Source organism: Rhipicephalus microplus, chromosome X (genome assembly GCF_043290135.1).
Source record: "Rhipicephalus microplus isolate Deutch F79 chromosome X, USDA_Rmic, whole genome shotgun sequence".
NCBI lineage: Eukaryota > Metazoa > Arthropoda > Arachnida > Ixodida > Ixodidae > Rhipicephalus > Rhipicephalus microplus.
Window position 1 is genome coordinate 66,114,342 of NC_134710.1, and position 17,918 is coordinate 66,132,259.

Sequence of the window (17,918 nt, forward strand, 5' to 3'; positions counted from 1 at the left end):
CATTCCCTTGAATTTTCTTCTTTTTCCAATCGCCAGTGTTCGCCGCACTGGCGCAATACGCCATCTTGCACACATTGTCAGTAGTTCATCTTACGCGCCAAATTTGAAAGTCACTTGACTCGCGCACTTCACTCACAACAGGGGCCCTTAATTTAAGATAAACGATGATGATGAACCGAAGAAGAAAATGGGAGTGTGACGTTCGTCAAATTGGTGTCGACATTCCTTTTCTTCGTGACTTGCAGGTACAGGTGCGATCAAAAGTGTGCAGACCACGGACGGGATCGCGTGGCAGAATGCATCGACGCGCCAGCTAGCGACGAGACACGATGAGGCACCTGCTGAAAGGGCGCATGCGCGTCCCATCTTATCACTTGGCTTCTCATGTCGCTCTGTTGGACGTGGTTACGACGCTCGTACCCAAAACTACAACTGGGTGTCGCTGTCTTTCCTTCATCGATTCTGTGCGATTCTTTTACGTTGCGGCTGCGAGGGGCCGGTTCAAGCACCGGCTCACGTTGTTACTGACACTGGCTGATTAAGATTAGTAAGCATAGCGAGCATCGCACAACCTGACGAAGCCAAACGCACAAAATAGATTTTCTCGGGCTAGCTTGTCTTCGCCCGGCTAATTCAAGCTGCAACTAAATGAGCTTAGTTAAGTCAAAGTTAATATAGCCGAAGTTTATGAAACGTAGTCGAGCACTTTATGACCTATATAAGTCAGGCGTAAGTAGGTTTAGTTAAGCCCAGTCCAGCTTGTTGTTTTCATGTTAAGTGAAGTTAAGCTTAGATAAGCCCAGATGAGTCAAAATAAATAATTAGGCAAAGTTGATCATACTCATCTTGAAGCTGGCTGTGCAAATAGCAGCCTATACAAGGCAAACCTTAACGTGGACCATTAATCTAGATCGACTTCCCCATGAAGCCACAAAAGTCATAGCCAGGAAGATACTAATTACAGCTTACCATCTCCATACTAATAAGAATAATTTACCCATAAAAACTGCAAAGTATTATGAATACTAATTATGACTGAATATTAGTCCTAAATTCAACTAAAGTACCCTCTATACTAAAATTTTACGCAGCATAATTAGGGTAAATATGCATAACCAATCTAATTAAGCAAACACAAAGATAAATATAAAAGTATGAATAAGCTTGGTTGGTCAAAGCATCATCAAACCAATTGAATTTGGATTATCTTTAATTAGGCAACATATTAATAAAACACCAACAATTAACGTAACTGAAGTTGAATTCTCATGAGCTCAGAGAAACCATGCTCAGAAATATGCTGATTACTCCTGACCGAGTCGAGTCCATTTACATAAATATAAATCTAAATAGCCATAACTTTGTTTATACATATTACTGAATAATGTGCGTAACATCGAAGGTCACCCAAAGTACTCAAGTTTAATGGTGCAGAATTATGCAAATCACGCCTAGTTACGCCTAATTGAGATAGAGCTTAGGTCGGACTTACTACGAAACCATTAGCTTCACTGTGACTTTGCTTTGTGCCTCTGGTGCAAGCTGCCCACTTTTTTTTTTCGTTTATCGAGTGCCTTCGCTTATTTATTTTAATCAACAGATACGATGGAGCAAAAAAAAGCGACACCCAGTTGTTGTGTTGGGTACGAGCGCCGTAACCGCGTCCAACAGAGCGACATGAGAAGCCAAGTGATAAGTTGGGACGCGCATGCGCCCTTTCAGCAGGTGTCTCATCGTGTCTCGTCGCTAGCTGGCGCGTCGATGCATTCTGCCACGCGATTCCGTGGTCTGCTCACTTTTGATCGCACCTGTACGTGTATCTCTACTACACATCCCTAATTGGTTCCAATGACTCCCTTTCCACCATGTTCCGATCATGCTATAACATAAAAGTGCCATGTGTGCTGACTTTTTGGCGTAAGTCCTGGCAATTAAATAATAAACGCACGAGGCAGAACATTTTCAGAACAGGCGCTTTTTCTTCAGGGTTGGTAAACATTTTGCCATTAGCGATTAGCACGACGGACTTGTAATATATCTGTTCACTTGGTTGATAAAAATGGAAGGAATGACTTAATGCATCGGCTTCGTGCATAACACTTATGCCGCTATTCATAAGACTTCAATGTGGTCAGCATCTTAGCAAGATATGTTTTCTTGAAATTTAGATGCGTATAGCCTCTTACGGTGAAGCGTTTTGCTTTTACGTGTGATTTCTACTTCAAGCAAGAACAATTAGGAACCAATACCTAAGTATACCAATCCAAGAACCATCAGTGAAGTAGGAGCGTCCACGGGGGCTACACTGTTTATATAGACCCAGTACTAACATTTTTCTCAGGGCCTAATTTATATGACCGAGTACGCAACACTGTGAGAGTGCCCCAAGCAAAAGAGGGAACGCCACTTCTCGTGTCGGTCACAAGATTTTTTTGTGAAACAAAGTATTTTGTTTTTTCTTGCAAAGATCCTGACCCTGGTAACGTGCTGAGTACGATACTTGTGGCAGCAGCACAAAATCTCTTCAATAACTACGTGTCTAGGAAGACAGATGTCCTAAACAGTACAAATAAACTGCAGAAACTTTTCAAATGAGCATGAACAGTTTATCTGCCTGCTCTACATAGCGTGTGCGCGTGTGTATGTAATAAATAGTGAATCAATTTCACCTTAGTTATTTGGCACTTTGTTGGCCAATCAAATTTTGCTCTTGTAGATCGACCACATGTTCGATCGCGTAGAATCTTTGACTTTTTCGTGGAAGCAATGACTCACACGTGCATCTGTAAATCCTTTGAAGCGCAATAAATTACTTAAACCAGCGCCCATTTTCATCCCTTAAGGTAGAATAAAGCTTTTAAGCATGTAAAACTTGCCTCCAACGCTTTATATTTTACTGGGAGACGATAGTGGCAATATATCTACAGCTTCCTGTGCAAGCGCTCGCTCGGGCAAAACGAGTGACTTTACTGCGGCAGTCAGCAGGCTTGATAGTCTTGGTGGCCTTGGCCCGGCTGTCTAAGTCTATATGAACAACAAATTTGTTGATTGATTGATTTGTCGGGTTTAACGTCCCAAAAACACCATATGATTATGAGAGACGCCGTAGTGGAGGACTCCGGAAATTTTGACCACCTAGGGTTCTTTAACGTGCACCTAAATCTGAGCACACGAGCCTACGACATTTCCGCTTCCATCGGAAATGCAGCCGCCGAAGCCGGGATTTGAACCCGTGACATGCGGGTCAGCAGCTGAGTACCTTAGCCACTAGACCACTGCGGCGCGGCGAACAACAGGTTTGTACCAAACACCTCGAATTCGTAATGGCGGCCAGTAAAGATAGCCTTTATAATGTAATGCTCAGTGCAGCAGATGTATAGCGTAGACTGTGACAGAGGCAACATCACGCTCAAACACTATATCATAGCACGCTTTAGTCCTCGCGCATGCACGTTAGCAAGTGCAAGCGCAGAGTGCTTAAGCTAACGGCAACAGCCGCGAGGAACGGTGTAGTGAGACAGAGGTTCTAGGTCTAGAAACATTTGCACTTTGCCCATGCCCTACTGATGCAAAACCAATGATAATTTGACTATCAACAGCATCGACAGCTTTTTTCAAAACTACTGATGGTATGAAGAAACTACCGATAGTGCAATCGATAGTATGATAGATAGTATTACTATCAATAATACTATCGATAGAACTATGAATATTTATGCTGTTTCTTGGCCAGATAATGCCCTAACGTTCACGACATATCTATCCTATACCATCAGGAATACTCAGCTTCTTCAATTTATGGGAACACTTTACAGCAAAGCTGGCGTAGTTCAGTTTCACCGTGTGTCGCACATAGAACCTTATCACCGCCATGAACCTCTAATTTTGAGGAATAAATTATTTCCGTGGTGAAAAAACCAGAATGTGTACATCAATAAAACGATATTTAACAATAACCAGTTACACCATACAATTAGTAATCTTTGTTGTTAGTACTCTTATACTGAAATTACAAAGCGCAGTGCTAGTTTGAAACAGCGCAGCTACGCCACAAGGTGTGGCTTATTTTCCGTTACGTGCGACGAGTTCGTCGTAACTATCATGTTTCGGCCAAGCATTCTTAAGAAGGCATAGATGCACGTCAGCTTTCGTGCCCGTAAGAATGCTCCTTTTGCCTAGCCATACATCACGCACTCGTAGAAGTGGTGAGTGACTAAATCTGTGTCGCGATGGGTTCGCGCGAGTGATGTTATAATAACGACCGTACTGAGGATATCGCTATGGGTAGTTTTTTTTTCATCAATGGTTCGATAGTTTCGAAGGGAATGTTAGCGAGCTCGTGGGGACGGATCCGTCAGGAAGAAGCAGTGCCCATTCAAACGTGAACTAAGAAACATCACACGGGTGCTGTCCTCGTGTGATGTGCCTCAGTTGGTGTTTGAATTAGCACTGTTATTTTCTGATGGAGGTCGGTAGTGACTCAGCTATCTATAGCCACGACAGTAACATTAATAGTTCTCCACCATAACATACCCATGTGCAACCACTACACCTGTGGTTGAAACCGCTATCTCGAACTCAGCTTCTTAACGTATACGAGCCATGCCGCGGTGGTCTAGTGGCTAAAGTACTCGGCTGCTGACCCGCAGGTCACGGGATCGACTCCCGGCTGCGGCGGCTGCATTTCTGATGGAGGCGGAAATGTTGTAGGCACGTGTGCTCCGATTTGGGTGCACGTTAAAGAACCCCAGCTAGTCGAAATTTCTGCAGCCCTCCACCACGGCGTCTCTCATAACCATATGGTGGATTTGGGACGTTAAACCCCACATATCAATCAATCTTAACGTATACGAGATGATGATCAGAATGGTCGCGCAAACAAAACATTCGTTCAAGCATGCGCTACTATAGAGAAAGCACGCTCAAGCAAGTACTCACGTGCTGTCCCGAGGAAGACTTCTGGTCGACCGAGTTCTTGGCTACGGTCTTCAGGAACTTGAGCAAGGCCCAAAGGGTGTCCCTGCTGTGCGCGGGCAGGAGCCGCACCAGCTGCTGTAGGATGTCCAGCTGGTTTCTTTTTTCCAGAACACCTACGAGATGGGCGGTTGTGCGTCATTATGAGTCTGAGTATCCTCACAGAGTAGTACACCTGGTCTGTTCGTATTATTTTAATGTCGCGACTGATTTGACCGTCATCGAGGCGAAGTACGTTTTGACTCGAACAAGAAATGGTTCTTTGTACACCTGGTTAGGCTAAACTAGATGCTTATTTTCACGCATCAAGAAAATGTATTATCCTCGTAATATATGTGCAGGCCCTTAGTCCTGTATTGACAAACGACCCTCGACTCGACTTTCAGCCTTCACTTGACAGAGTTGAGCACTGCGCCGCTGCTCGGCTGAAAATGACGCTGCGCAGCTTCAGAATCGCACCAAATTATCACTGATATGCAGTAACTTGCAGTGCCTAGAGAGGGTGCTTCCATCGGCTTTCTCAAGTGAAGGTGGAGCGTTGAGTGAAGGGACGTTCGAGAATACGGGGGTAAGTCTTGCTGCTGAAAAAAACAACGACCATGATCATATGAACGCTGAAGCTACATATAACAAGTGGTCCCCTATATCGCAGCACAAATTCGTTGTGTCACATCCGTAGCCAACATTTGCTGTGGCCCGACATTCGATTTTTTTTTGTATTTTATTTCAAGTGACATAAAGGACCCATAGGGGGCATTGAGTAAGGGGGCGGGGCAATACACGAAATATATGTACGTATACACATAAACAGAAGAAACATTTGCAAAATAATAGGTTAAATAGTAAGCATTCCAGTTCGACATGTATAAGAGATAGACGCACTGAAACAGTAAAGGACACGTTGCGTTTTTTCGTGCACAAGAAGTCTAGTGGCCACAACGCAAAATCTCCGTGTACTTAGCTGGGACATTCCTAAGAATCAATTCATATTAAAAATATGCTTGAAATTAAAAAACAGAACCTAAAGTGCTGAGTTTCAATAAGAGAAAAGAAGGTGAGGAATCGCCACTAGTGCAAAAAAAAAAAAATCAATGCTGAATAATTTGCCTTAGAGTTACGAGAAGTGGTGTGCAAACACCCCGTTAAATACGATGCAAATACACGTGGAACTTGCGCTGTGTGTACAGAAAAGGATGGTACAGGTCTCTGGTTAGAAGTGGCTCAGGCAAGTCCCGCAGGTACTCCTTGAGCAGCTGTTCCACGTCGTGCGGTCTCTCCTGGTCGAGGTTCACCTCACGGCAACTGTCAAACTCCTCGCGCAACTGCGTTATTGGTTAATAATAACAAATATTTATACTTACATTAGCCCTCTTATGTTTTGCAGTTTTTCCATAGAACAAAAATGAACCGAATATTTTGTCAGTTTTAACCAGCGGCCCATAACTGTTCTCATTAACAGAGCTGTTTGTTGGACTAGCTTGCGTATATCGTTTACGAAGCATATGCACCGTGAGATCAAGTCAACAGGGGAATAAAAAAAAAGAGAGGCCGCGAAAGAAGGGAACAGCAATAGCGCTCAATCTGTTCTTTTGTAGACTGCCCCTTCTGTATGTTCTTCTATAACGAATTTAACCTTGCACCACAAAGGCTTCGTGAAATGACCTTTAAGCAGATTTAATTTTCCTGGTGATAATACTCTAGTACATTCAGACTATGGTTTTATTATATGCCATATAGCGTTAGACGTGCTATCAGTAAAATTTAATCAAGTCAATCACCCTTCCAGTACAAAGGATGTCGCAACAATGCAAGTACTATTCAGTGACACTTCATTAATTCTGCTATCGAATCCAATCAATCAGAAATCACGGTAACGCGGGTCTCTGTGTAAACGTGGTGCCATGGCACTGCAACTGTCACTATTTGTATTATGTGCTGGCATCTATCGTTTTGACAACGGTGAGTTTGTTCGCTTGGACATTGGTTCGAGGCTAGGCTTCTGTTGTTAACTTAATTTTAACACAGTTTCGTTATTTATATTTAATGTGATCAACAATATATAAGACGCTGCTGTGGTGGCTCGCCATGCAGGGTTGATAATGATAGACTTGCACTGCAGCATAGTCAGTGGAAGCAGCATGATTTATATAGAAACGCATTACTCCAAAAATCACTGAGTGTATAAAGCCTACATCACATATCAAGAATATAGTCACAATACTAAAAAAGTACTGCCTCATTACCTGGCGAACTCTCCGCTTTAAACCGTTGACCCTAAATATCCCCACGGTGTTCAGATCTGCGATGTAAACATTGCGCACTATTAGAGTCACCTGTCCTCCTGAATTGCATTCACACACAGTCAGGACTAATAATTTCTACGGACCGGAAGCGACAAATCACGTGTTTGCGATGTCGGTAAAGCTGGTTTTACCACTATTATTTAAGCAGTGGGGAGAAGATTGCTTTTCTAGGTGCCCACACTCGGCTGTTTACGAGACGCGTCACTGCTGTCAGTTGAGTGAACTTTACCACCTACATTTTAACGCTCGAACATCAGCACATGCACATTACGCAAAGTTCATAGTTTGTATGAAGCTCGCTTAGTGAAACATATCAGATTTGCTAGCACAACATCGGCGCTGTTGGGTATGTGTTGGCTACTAAGGCAATTAAACCTTAATGAAGAATAATCTGATACATTGACTGACTGTCTTCCTAGAAGCGAGAACAAGCTTCATTCAAGACCGGAAGTGTGTACATAGTTGTTGCGGACTGCACAACTCAAGTAAGGTCTGACCCGGAATTCACGTGAAGGAAGTAGAAAGCCATGTGAAGTTGAACAAACAAGGTGCCAAGCCGACTTAATGCACACATACATCGAACCGTGATGCTCGTACCTTTCGTCGCCTAGACACGGGTGTTTCTTAAGCATACATATATCGGGGCAACTCTGCATTTCTTAGCACAAAATGCGGGCTCGGGCCACAGAGGTGAACGCAGCTACTTGTTTTTTCTTTAGAGGGAGAGGAGAGGGGTGTTTCGTTTATCTGAAATGGCGGCCAGGCAGAACAATCACAGCATATCCACGGAGTAAATGATGACGAATGGGGCAAAGCGTCCGTCCATCTGTATGTCTGTCCGATCGTATCACACTAGAGCACGCATCGGACGGACGGAGGCTTCGTCTCTACTCATCATCATTCACTCCATAGATATACTCATAATTTTTTTTGTTAAAATAGCACCATCTATACTCTTTAATCACCAACAATACGAAAACCACAAACGCCAACTTGTAGTATTACTTGCAAGGACATATACACACAACGCTATCTAGTGAGCAATTCTTGAAACTAACTAGAAGTGGCTACTACATAATACTACGAGGGACTAAAGAGCTTAGCCCCTAAAAATGTGTAAGTGTGTCATTTTGTGCTCGGTATGCCATTGTGGGGAAGAGTAGGTAGGGAGGAGGGGGCACTCTCTTGGTGTGCTACACCTCAGCTACGCCACTGACGGAGAGGTAGGGTGCAAAAATTGTTACGCGTACTCGAGGGAAGATCACGTGTTTTTGCGGCCAGGACCCGCGCGACATACGCACCGTTGTCCTCGAGGTACTTTAGGCAGCAGTTGACGACACAAGGAACCAGAGGCCCATGAACGGTGAGGCAGTCGTCGTCGCGGGAGTTCGCGGTCGAGCTGCGTTGCCGTGGGCGCTCCACCGAATCCTGCGTGTTCGAAACATTATCGTCACTCGGTTACTACAAAGATAGATTCGCAGCAGACGGTCGCATTCATATGTGGGCCACCTCCCTACTTTAGCCATCCAAACTGAAAAATAATTTTATAATAAAACATATTGCCAGGAAATGGCAGAGTCGTCGCATGTCGCGTTCGTAGAAGTCACCATATGAGAATGACAGTGCACTGCTCATTACGCAATGCTCATTGATGATTTATTTGTGGAGTATAACGTCCCAAAATCACCATATGGTAGCGATGTTGAAGGACTTGAGGGTGTAATAAAACGTATTTATTTTAGGATTGTGAGAGGTGCCGTAGTGGAGGGCTCCGGAAATTCAGTCAACCTGGGGTTCTTCAACGTGCACCCAAATCTGAGCACACGGGCCTACAACATTTCCGCCTCCATCGGAAACGCAGCAGCCAAAGCCGGGATTTAATCCCGCGACCTGAGGGTCAGCAGCCGAGTGCCTTAGCCACTAGACCACCGCGGCGGGGCATCACGCGGTGTATATCGATGATCTTAAATGCCATGAACGGCATTGAGTACGATTGCGTAAATGAACTTGCGTATGACCCAAGCAGCGGTGACGTGCTTAGCCGGAACAACTACACCAGTGAAGACACATGAGGCGTTTTTTTTTAAAAAAAGCTTAATTCAGAAAACGAAGCTAGGCAAAATTTCACTAGAACAAAAAGCCTGCCTATGAATCTTCAAATTATAGAACAGTTGTAATCAAAATGGGGCAATTACTTATTGTAACATGAGCTCAAAAAGGCAGTTTCTAATTAAAATGAGCCAAGTACTTCAACTGTTTCAATAAAAGCGAGCCACATAGATTAAGTCAGCATTGCGCTAAAAATATAATCAAAACAACCAACTTGGTTCCACCCAAAATGTTTCATTTGTGTCTTAGCTGCCTTGTTATCGCGTGTACGTTCCACAATTAGGTTTTCTAGCCCGAGTTGGCACTTACTGAAGAACGTGATTTTCAAAGACAAAACTCGATGGTAAAGAGGGAAAAGCCAACTTGCCTACTTCTGTGTGCGTGTTAGTTACTTTTTTTTTTTACTTTAGCGCAACAGTATCTTGCCCTCCATTATCTCCAACACGGTATATTTGAAATAAAATAGGCATGGAATGAAGATGTTGGGCGTCCATCTATTCCCTACAGAAGAAGTCGTCAGAAATGTTATGGTATAGAACTAACTCGAACACTTCTCAAGGCCTTCAATACATGCGAGGAACAAGAAAACACCGATGAAAATTCAGAATGATGTGCCTTTTGCCAGAAAGGACCACTCGCTCTTCAAGTGTAGTAATCGACATTACTTCCATGAATCGAAGCACGGCACCAACGAAAGCACAAGTTTCATGTCAATTCTATCGCAAAATATTGCTATACCATACAGACGAGCCGTTTTACACTTTTTTACAAGTGAATTCACGTCCAAATATAATGTGTCAATCTCTATGAGCCAAATACAACTTTGCTCCAAAATATGGACAATATTTGGCTATGTCGATTTTAGCCATAATATAGATGTGTGTTATTTAGGGCAGAAGAACATGGCGACAAAACTTTGTTTGAGCAGACCCAACAGTATTTTCAGAAGAAAAAAGTTCTGTTTCATATAAAGTGCATATGGCTCTTTAAAAAAAAACAAAAAACCTCACATCTCGAGAATGTTCACAGCCCGATGCCTTATACCGAACAAAGGCACATACGGCATGAATGACTGGGTTTTTCTTTGTGCATGCATCGAAAATAAACAAAATTTTCACACTTCTGTGGAAGGACCATGCCTCTTTAAAACTGCGGAAAAAAGTGCGGCCATTCATACGGCAGCTAATTACAGAACTCCATTTATTGCGAGACCTACCACTGATGCTCAGAAAAACCATACTCTCGCTGCGCGACGGCACTGGCGAGTGCAATCGTGTGGCCGCGCTATCGTCGAGAATTCGATCGCTCAATGAAATGCGTCAGCTTTTATGCGTGCGTCGTAGAACATTATGTATAGTATGTGGTGCAGCGATCTGTAGAATGGACAGAAGTTTTCATAGCTGGAATAATTAGATTATCGACAACGTTCGACAATGTTGAGGTGCTTTGAAGGGCGTGGCTTGAACCGAGCGGTAACACACGTAACCATAATTACCAAGTAAATATGGTGACATTAGCAAATAAAAATATGTACGTAGAAAAGAGGACAATTGCGCATGTCAATACACCCGTCTAATTGAAATAAGACAGCCTATCCAACACTTTTTTTCAACACACGGCCGGGTTTTCCTTTCGATCGAATGGTTTTGATGCCATTAACTGTACCTTTTTCAAATTGGAACGCCATTAAAATAAAGGAATTGGAGATATCTTGGGCTGCGGCTTTCACAGGGTTCACTCTTTCGATGAAAATAAAAGCTCCTCGTTGCTGGAAACTTCAATGCTCCCTACCACGCGTAGGGCTACCACTACAATACAAAGGAAAGGGGCAGTCTATGGCAAGAAGTGACAGACCTAGAGTTAACACTTTTCACAGACCCAGCGTTTCCGACTATATGCGCCACATTGACATGTCGAGGCACAACTATGGACCTCATTTTTGTGCGCAACGCTACGTAGCCCCCATGGGCAATCTTGAACCAAAACGTCGGTAGTGATCATATTATTTTAAGAATTGACCTAGGCATTGGGCAAAAGAGATCACGGGAGTTTCGGGTCACAGACTGGGGCAAATTCTATAAAATCAGAAATGAAAAGAGGATTGCAGAAAGGAACATGTAAGAATGGTCTTCACAGCTGAGGGAGGATCTTGGCGCCACTACTAAAGAGGTGCTCAAATATCTCTCCATCGAAACAATGACAACCCACTAGCGCACCACATAGAAGCTAAACATTCCCTTCTTAAGCGATGGAAGGGCTAGCGGCAAAACCGTAGGCTGTGAATGAAAATTGATGAATCAATTGAGCAATAGAAGAGCACTGCAAAAACCTCTCCAAGCAACAGTGGGATAAGATTTGCAACTCTATAGATCTGGAGATGAGAAAAGGAAGAACCTGGAATCTAAGGAAAGACCTATAAGACGAAAGCCACACAAAATAAAATCAGCGCAACACGTTAGGCAAAATTTAGTACGTGGCACAGAATGATTCATCAAATTCAGAAGTCATTGTGCATCTAGTGAATAGGTACCGATTCGTTGAGGACACACAGTAGCCACCCGTTCTCGATTAGGCTACACAGGCTCAAGCAATTTTATTTTAGATGCTAAATTCACGTTAACAGATGTGAGTGTGGCTTTATACAACCTTAACGAAAGATTTGCCCCAGGACCCGACAGAATAACAAACAAGATGCTCCGCAATTCGGAAGAGGATTCTGTAGAATATTTACCGCAAATGAATTATGAGACGTGAAAAAAAGGTGAAGTTCTTAGCGAATGGAACACCTATTTAATCCAAACACCAAGCAATCCTCCTGCCCTCAGGTATCTACGACCGATTTCACTTCCATCGTGTGTGAGAGAGGTTGCTGAACATGTAATACTATATAGATTATCTAGGTATCTGGACGAGCACAACTTTTACCCTCACGATGATATGTTTCAGACATGGTCTTTCCACGAGAGACGTTATGCTCCTACTCAAGAACAAAATAATCCGTCACAAGACAAGGGACACGCGACCAATAGTGGGATTACACATGCAGAAAACCTTCAATATTATTCATCATACCTTCATTTGGAAAACAATTTCGAACCTTGGTTTGGGTAGTTTTTTATCAATACTTCGAAAAATTTCTAAGCGGAAGGAGGCCAACGCTCATGGCTGGGGACCTAAAATCAGATACAGTAAAGCTAGGCAACCGGGGCACACCTCAAAGAGCGGTTATCTCACCTACACTTTTTAATATCTTTATGATAGGTTTCGCCAGGAAACTCGAAGACATCGAAGGCACAGAGTACACTAATTACGCAGATGACGTCACGATATGGTGTATGGGAGGAAGTGACGGAGAAATAGAAAAAAAACTTACAATAAGTGGTAAACATAACGGAAGAGCACCTCATTCAAACGGGACACCGATGCTCACCCTGTAAATCTTAACTCCTGCCATGCAGACTTAAAGGAGATGCCGCAAACCCAGGGGATATATTTAAACAGAGGAGAATGAGATAACGCGCTATACAATGAGCGGAACCGCCATTCCAAAGGTGTACTTTGTCGGGGTCCTGGGCTTGGTGATAGAAGCCAAAGGCTCCAATAACCAAACTATTCAGCTTATCACTAAGAAAATGCACAACGCAATGAGGCTGATCAAAAGAGTAACTAACAGCCAACAAGCGCTTGGGGAAGACAACGTTGTCAGACTAGTTCAATTGTTTGTGTTGTGCCACTTCACCTACGTAGCAGCCATGCACGAGTCTCAGAGATCCACAAGGGACATACTTAGTGTTTTACTGTGGAAGATAATCAGGGTAGCTCTTGGGCAACCTATGCACAATGAAACTTAAAACCTCATGCAGTTTGGGATGCGCAACACAATAGAGGAGATCACCGAGGCGCAAGAGAGAGCCCAGTATATTGGACACACAACAACGCACACTGGAAGGCACATCCTCAAGCGAATTTATACACCAAATACAGCGATAGTTGAAAACCACAAAGAAACACCCAACAAACTGAAGGACATTATCACAGTGTAGCGAAGCGTTCCAACAGAGGGTCATCCTCTCCAGCACCTTCTACTGGGCCGCCCTCTTTGTAAGAAGAAGAGCAGCTCGTGCAGCATATCAGTCCCCGCATTCACTGTCGCTTGATTTTATCGGAGGAAAGTATTTTACGCTTAAGTGCCTCAGGCTTGGGATACTGCCACAAAGATGCCTTTGATGTCATGTGTAGTTTCATTATAAATACTGAAAGAGTGCCATTTTATTCTGGTATATAAAATTCTTCGTCATTTCGTTAGGTGAAAACTGGAGTTTTCAAAAGTATTCCCGTCAGGTTACTACGGAAGTATGGAATACAGGCTCAAAAGGATATTTCTTGTAGTTAAATTCAATATTTTACGTATAATTGCCATTTCTTTTTTTAATTTTTGGTTTCAAATTTTATACCTTACTTAAAACAACATTTAACAGTCTCTAGGTTACATTATTGACCAATCCTTTAAAGTGGGTACGTGCCATGTATCTAGGTTAGCAAAGCAAAGCAAACAAAGCAAAGACTGTCTCTGCCGTGTATCATCGCGGAGTGTCCACCAGTAAACGTCTTAACAATTTGGCGGAGAGTGCTGTGCCCTTCAAACACCTTCGGTCCGCATTCGATGTCCCAGGAGCTGCAATCCTGTACCGTGCCTTCTACCATGCACCAAGACGCCGGTGAGCAAACACTTCGTCCTGGGCCGACGCCATGTCCCGGTGTCCTCCGCCTCCGCGAGCCTCCTGTCCTCACCGGCGCGGATGGCACCGACGTCGAAGACAGGGTCGCCATGTACGACCGCGTGAGCGTCGCCAATCATTGAGACGAGGCAGGTAAACTCGACAACCTGGTTTTTTATCTTGCCGGTGTGGCCGGCATGTGGTAAAACAACCACGCATCCGATTTTCCCACTTGGTCCGCTTTTAAAACCGCTGTCGTCGAAGTGTTCGGCCATCCTGCCATTCGTAAGCTGCAAGCCGAACAGCGTTTACATGAAAAAGCACAGCAGACCGGCGAGTCCTTCACAAGTTACATCGTGGACATCCTTGACTTGTGCAAGAAAGTGGACGCGAGCATGTCATGGTTTGACAGAATCATGCACGTTCTAAAAGGCATCGCCGACGAAGCCTTCACCAGGCTCCTGGCCAAGAACCCTCGCACTGTGGCAGAGTTAATTACACTATGCCAAAGTTATGAGGAACTGAGGTGGCAGCGGTTGATGACTCGTCGACCGCCATACACGTGACGCTGATCTCTCGGCCTTGTCAGCAGTTCCTGACCGTACAACCTTGCTTGCTGAAATCAAGTAGTTTGTGCGTGGGGAAGTTGCCCGCCAGGTCTCTTTACTGACTTTTACTCCACACAACATGCTCAACAACCATCAACTACACTTCTGCCTCCCCTTCGCCTAACTATTCAGCAGGAAATCGCGGAGTTCGTTCCTGAATACCACCAGCTGCCTCTTGTATCTGCGCCACTCAGCTAGTACGCCAAGTTTTTGCCAGACAACCTCACTAATTCCGGTGACTGACCCCCTTAGTTACACCTAAACAATTGCCAGGGCCCAGACCTTCCGAGAAACTGTGCCCCATACATAAACCGACGTCATCCACGTGCCCCGAGTGCTACGCACCCTGCAGTCGTATCAGCAGCCGGCTCGCCCATCGCGTTCTGCGACATGGATGGGACCCGCGAACCAAAGGCGCACTTCTAAGAATCGCCCCATCTGCTTTGCTTGAGGTTCTGTCCGTCACGTAGTACGCTATTGCAATCGTGTGCAGCAACCACAGGTCACCTCCACCTTTCCCGACCAATCGAGCCACTCTAATTATGACCAACCACCGTCTATGTCACCATCGTCCCACCCCGCTCCGTCTACCTGCTGTTCACCATCTCCACGACGTCGTTCACTGTCGCCGATGCGGCCACGTCCACTCGAGGGCGACCAGAAAAACTAGTCGTCGCAGTCCATGAGACAAGGGCTGTGATGATGTCGAACTGTAGAAGCCCTCCGGGAAGCCAATCGAACGTGGTAGACGTGCTTGTGAATGGTGTTCGTGCATCTTCCCTTGTAAATACTGGAGCCGCCGTACCCGTTAAGGACGCAAAACTGAGCCTATAACTGCGCAAAGTGACCACGCCACTTTCTGGGCTCTCCCTCCGTACAGCCAGTGCCCAAAGCATTCACCCTACAGCGATGTGCACAGCCCGCCTGATGATTCAGGACGTAATGTATGCTGTCGAAATCATCATAATTCCTGCATGCTCTAACGACATCCTCGTAGGATGGGATTTTCTCTGCCGCCACGACGCCGTCATTTATTGCGCACCAGCAGAAATAGAGCTCACACCATTCTCTTTTTTGACGCCGGCCAACAGCCCATCTGCTTCAAGCAAGTTACTCGTCAGAGACGACACGCAAGTGCCTGCAAACTCGTCCGCGGCGCAGTCGGTCTACTGTGCAAGTCATCCCGGCAACACTGCACTCCTCTCACCATCCCATCGTGTTTCCATCAGGAAAAGCTTGCTGGTTCATTTCTCGACCATGCAAGTCACTCACGGGAGCACCACTATTTTTGTTCTGAACTCATCCCCGTACAGTGTTACGTTGGTGCGAGGGGAATGTCTCGGCAGCGCGGAACCTATCGAAGACGCAGAAGTTATGGATCAAACCGATCACACGCACTGCCCAAGTTCCGGTGCGCTTAGTGCTGTTTCTACATCTGCTTCATCATCCACTGATGTATTCGGTCCCTCCAGTCTCGACAACCTTACGCCGGGCTAGCGTTGTCAGCTTCTGAGCCAGTCGGAAGAATTCCGCTCTTTTTTCGATGTCGCTCGACCTTCTCTCGCCCACACAATCGCCGTTACGCATCGCATCGACACAGGCGCACAACCACCGTTGTGGCAACGTACATATTGTGTATCTCCCACAGAACACCGTGTAATCAACGAGCAAGTCGACGACATGCTTCACCGTGATGTTATTCGACCCTCTGTTGTTCTCGTCGCGAAGAAGTACGGTTCCGTGCGGTTCGGTGTTGACTATCGACGCCTCAACAAGATGAATCGTAAGGACGCGTATCCACTATCGCGGGTAGATGACGTGATTGACAGCCTGAAAGGATCAGAATTTTTTTCATCTCTTGATTTGCGCTCATTGTACTGGCAAGTACCTATGGCTAAGGATGCTCTACGAAAGACCAATTTTGTCACCCCCGACGGCTTATACGAATTCAACGTCATGTCGTTTGGGCTGTGCAATGCACCCACAACTGTTGAGCGCAAGATGGATACCGTTCTGCGTGACCTGAAATGGCACAAGTGCCAATGCTACCTTGATGACGGCGTCGTTTTTGCTCCTGACCTCTCCACGCATCTCACATGCCTGCGGCATGCTTTGAGGCGTCTGAGTTACGCCAGTCTGTAAGTAAACCAAAAGAAGTGCTAATTTGCAGCTCTGCAGCTGACTATACTCGGCTACGTCGTGTCCAAGGACAGAATTCTCCCTGATCCAGCCAAGCTTCGAGCTGTCACTGAGTTCCTGAAGCCGACATCCGTCAAAGAACTGCGCAGTTTCGTGGGAAGGTGTTCCTACTTTCGGCGCTTCATTCGAAACTTCGCGACTATCATATCGCCGCTTACGAAGCTCCTTGGAAGTAAAGGGCCTCTCCATTCGTGGTTATTACAGTGCGACGACACCTTCACAACGCTCCGTAATTTGCTGACATCGCCTCCCATACTCCGCCCCTACAACCCTACGGCCCCTACCGAGGTACCCACGGACGCCAGTGGTGTCGACTTCGGCGCTGTCCTTGCGCAGTGCAAACCAGAGGTTGTGGCGTATGCAGGCCGTACGCTTACAAAAGCCGAGGCTAATTACACCGTCACTGTGAAAGAATGTCTGCAATCGTCTGGGCCCTTACAAAGTTCGACCTTATTGGTATGGTCGCCAATTTGATGTCGCCACCAACCATCACGCACTATGCTTGTTGTCGTAATTGAAAGATCCCTCAGGCCGTTTAACCCAGTGGGCGCTTTGCCTGCAAGACTACGACATCCGTGGGCTGTACCGACGCGGATGGCAACATGCAGACGCCGACGCCCTGTGGCGCTCTCCCTTTCCTGATGACAATGCCGACAACTCATCGTCTCACTTTGCCGTTTTTTTCATTAGAATTCATTCCATTGCTACGGAAAAGCGCAAGAATCAATAAATTGCCTCACTGATAGACTTACTGAGTGATTTATCTACTCCATTCACTGATTGATTGATTTGTGGGGTTTAACGTCCCAAAACCACTATTTGATTATGAGAGACGCCGTAGTGAAGGGCTCCGGAAATTTCGACCACCTGGGGTTCTTTAACGTGCACCCAAATCTGAGTACACGGGCCTACAACGTTTCCGCCTCCATCGGAAATGCAGCCGCCACAGCCGGGATTTGATCCCGTGACCTGCGGGTCAGCAGCCGAGTACCTTAGCCACTAGACCA

The 17,918-nt window shown here is 45.3% G+C and overlaps 1 protein-coding gene across 1 annotated transcript in view; it reads right to left on the reverse strand.

Moving 5' to 3' along the window:
* The window catches only part of LOC142761777 (rho GTPase-activating protein 6-like), a 53,643-nt gene that overhangs the window by 8,410 nt on the left and 27,315 nt on the right, over positions 1-17,918 (reverse strand). The window contains exons 5-8 of the mRNA XM_075876356.1: positions 8,579-8,705; positions 7,218-7,273; positions 6,149-6,296; positions 4,939-5,090 (exon numbers count right to left, since the gene is read on the reverse strand). Of these exons, the coding sequence (XP_075732471.1) occupies positions 4,939-5,090; positions 6,149-6,296; positions 7,218-7,273; positions 8,579-8,705 (483 nt within the window). The remainder of the gene's footprint in view (positions 1-4,938; positions 5,091-6,148; positions 6,297-7,217; positions 7,274-8,578; positions 8,706-17,918) is intronic.